Source organism: Atta cephalotes (genome assembly GCF_000143395.1).
Source record: "Atta cephalotes unplaced genomic scaffold scaffold00019, whole genome shotgun sequence".
Lineage (NCBI taxonomy): Eukaryota > Metazoa > Arthropoda > Insecta > Hymenoptera > Formicidae > Atta > Atta cephalotes.
This window is the reverse complement of record NW_012130083.1, coordinates 788,831-790,100: the sequence shown is the minus strand read 5'-3', so window position 1 is coordinate 790,100 and position 1,270 is coordinate 788,831. Positions and strand designations below refer to the sequence as shown.

Below are 1,270 nucleotides of genomic sequence, written 5' to 3'. Positions count from 1 at the left end.
TTATTTTATTATTAATAATTAATTAGTATTTTGTTGTGTGTGTGTGTGTGTGTGTGTGTGTGTGTATGTGTGTGTGTGTGTGTGTGTGTGTGTGTGTGTGTGTGTGTGTGTTTCAACAAATTTAATTTTGTGTGATTGAAACGATTGGATACATAGATCTGGTAGCAGACATGTAGCAGTTCTTTTCCTGGATGATCCTGACATATATAATCTTGTAAACAGCCATGTAAATATCTTCGACATGTAAATCAAAATCCATAGAAGCTATACATCCGCTTCATATTTACAAATCAGAATATTCTGCAGATTTTATATATGATGTGTATTAAAATAAGCACTGCGGATATATTCCAGATGGTCCATCATCGAAATAGAAACGTCATCAAAGTATCCGGACACCGTGCAGGCTTATGCAGCTGGTTTATTAGAGGGTAGTCTGACATGGCAAATAATCCATCATCATTGGTATAATACCGTTAACGTTGTTTGTGAGAAATGGGCGTACGAATGCCAGAAATTGATGCGATTCCTTCACGAGAACACCATCATTGTCCGTGAACGTGCCGAGCACTTGGCATCCACGGATCCATTTTGGCACATGGTAAATAGAAATTTTAATTGAAGATTAAAATATAAAATATTTGTTAAATATTTCATATTTAAAAAATATTTTTAAAATATATGAAATATTCAATAAAATGTTTGATACGTTTATTTATTTTTCTTTATATTAAAGAATTTGAGTATGTATTTATTTTTATTGCTTTTAAAGAAAAAAAAGAGCTAGTCAGTAATTGTACGTGTCCTCAATATATTTCATAGATAGTTAAAACAGAGTGCTTCAAATTTATTTTCGCGATTTCATGCGAAGATATGTTGTAAATTGTCATTATTTTTATATTATAGGTGCGGCTGTTTTATGTTCAATTGGATGGTCTGGAGGCTGGCTGGAAATTCGCGGTTCGTCGCAGTCGGCAGACAGTGGAAATGAACAAGGAACATTTCCTCTGGCTGGCAATGGCTGCAGATCTACCAGATCTCGAGCGAACGCTAAATAGTTCCGAATCCTATCGCGATTACATCAAAGGCATGATTTTCCTGAAAAGCCTATCTCGTGAAGGACTAGATCCATTGGTAGCTATTGGACATACCACTGCTGCACCGTAAGTTATCGTTATTCCGTATATTTATATATATATATATATGTATATGTATGTGTATATGTGTATATATATATATATATATATATATATATATACTATATATATAC

The 1,270-nt window shown here is 33.4% G+C and overlaps 1 protein-coding gene across 1 annotated transcript in view; it reads left to right on the top strand.

The window, feature by feature from the left end:
• The window catches only part of LOC105618960 (putative phospholipase B-like lamina ancestor), a 2,850-nt gene extending 1,683 nt beyond the window's left edge, over positions 1 to 1,167 (top strand). Inside the window, exons 3-4 of the mRNA XM_012200491.1 lie at positions 355 to 601; positions 907 to 1,167. Of these exons, the coding sequence (XP_012055881.1) occupies positions 355 to 601; positions 907 to 1,167 (508 nt within the window). The remainder of the gene's footprint in view (positions 1 to 354; positions 602 to 906) is intronic.
• The last annotated feature ends 103 nt before the right edge of the window (positions 1,168 to 1,270 follow it).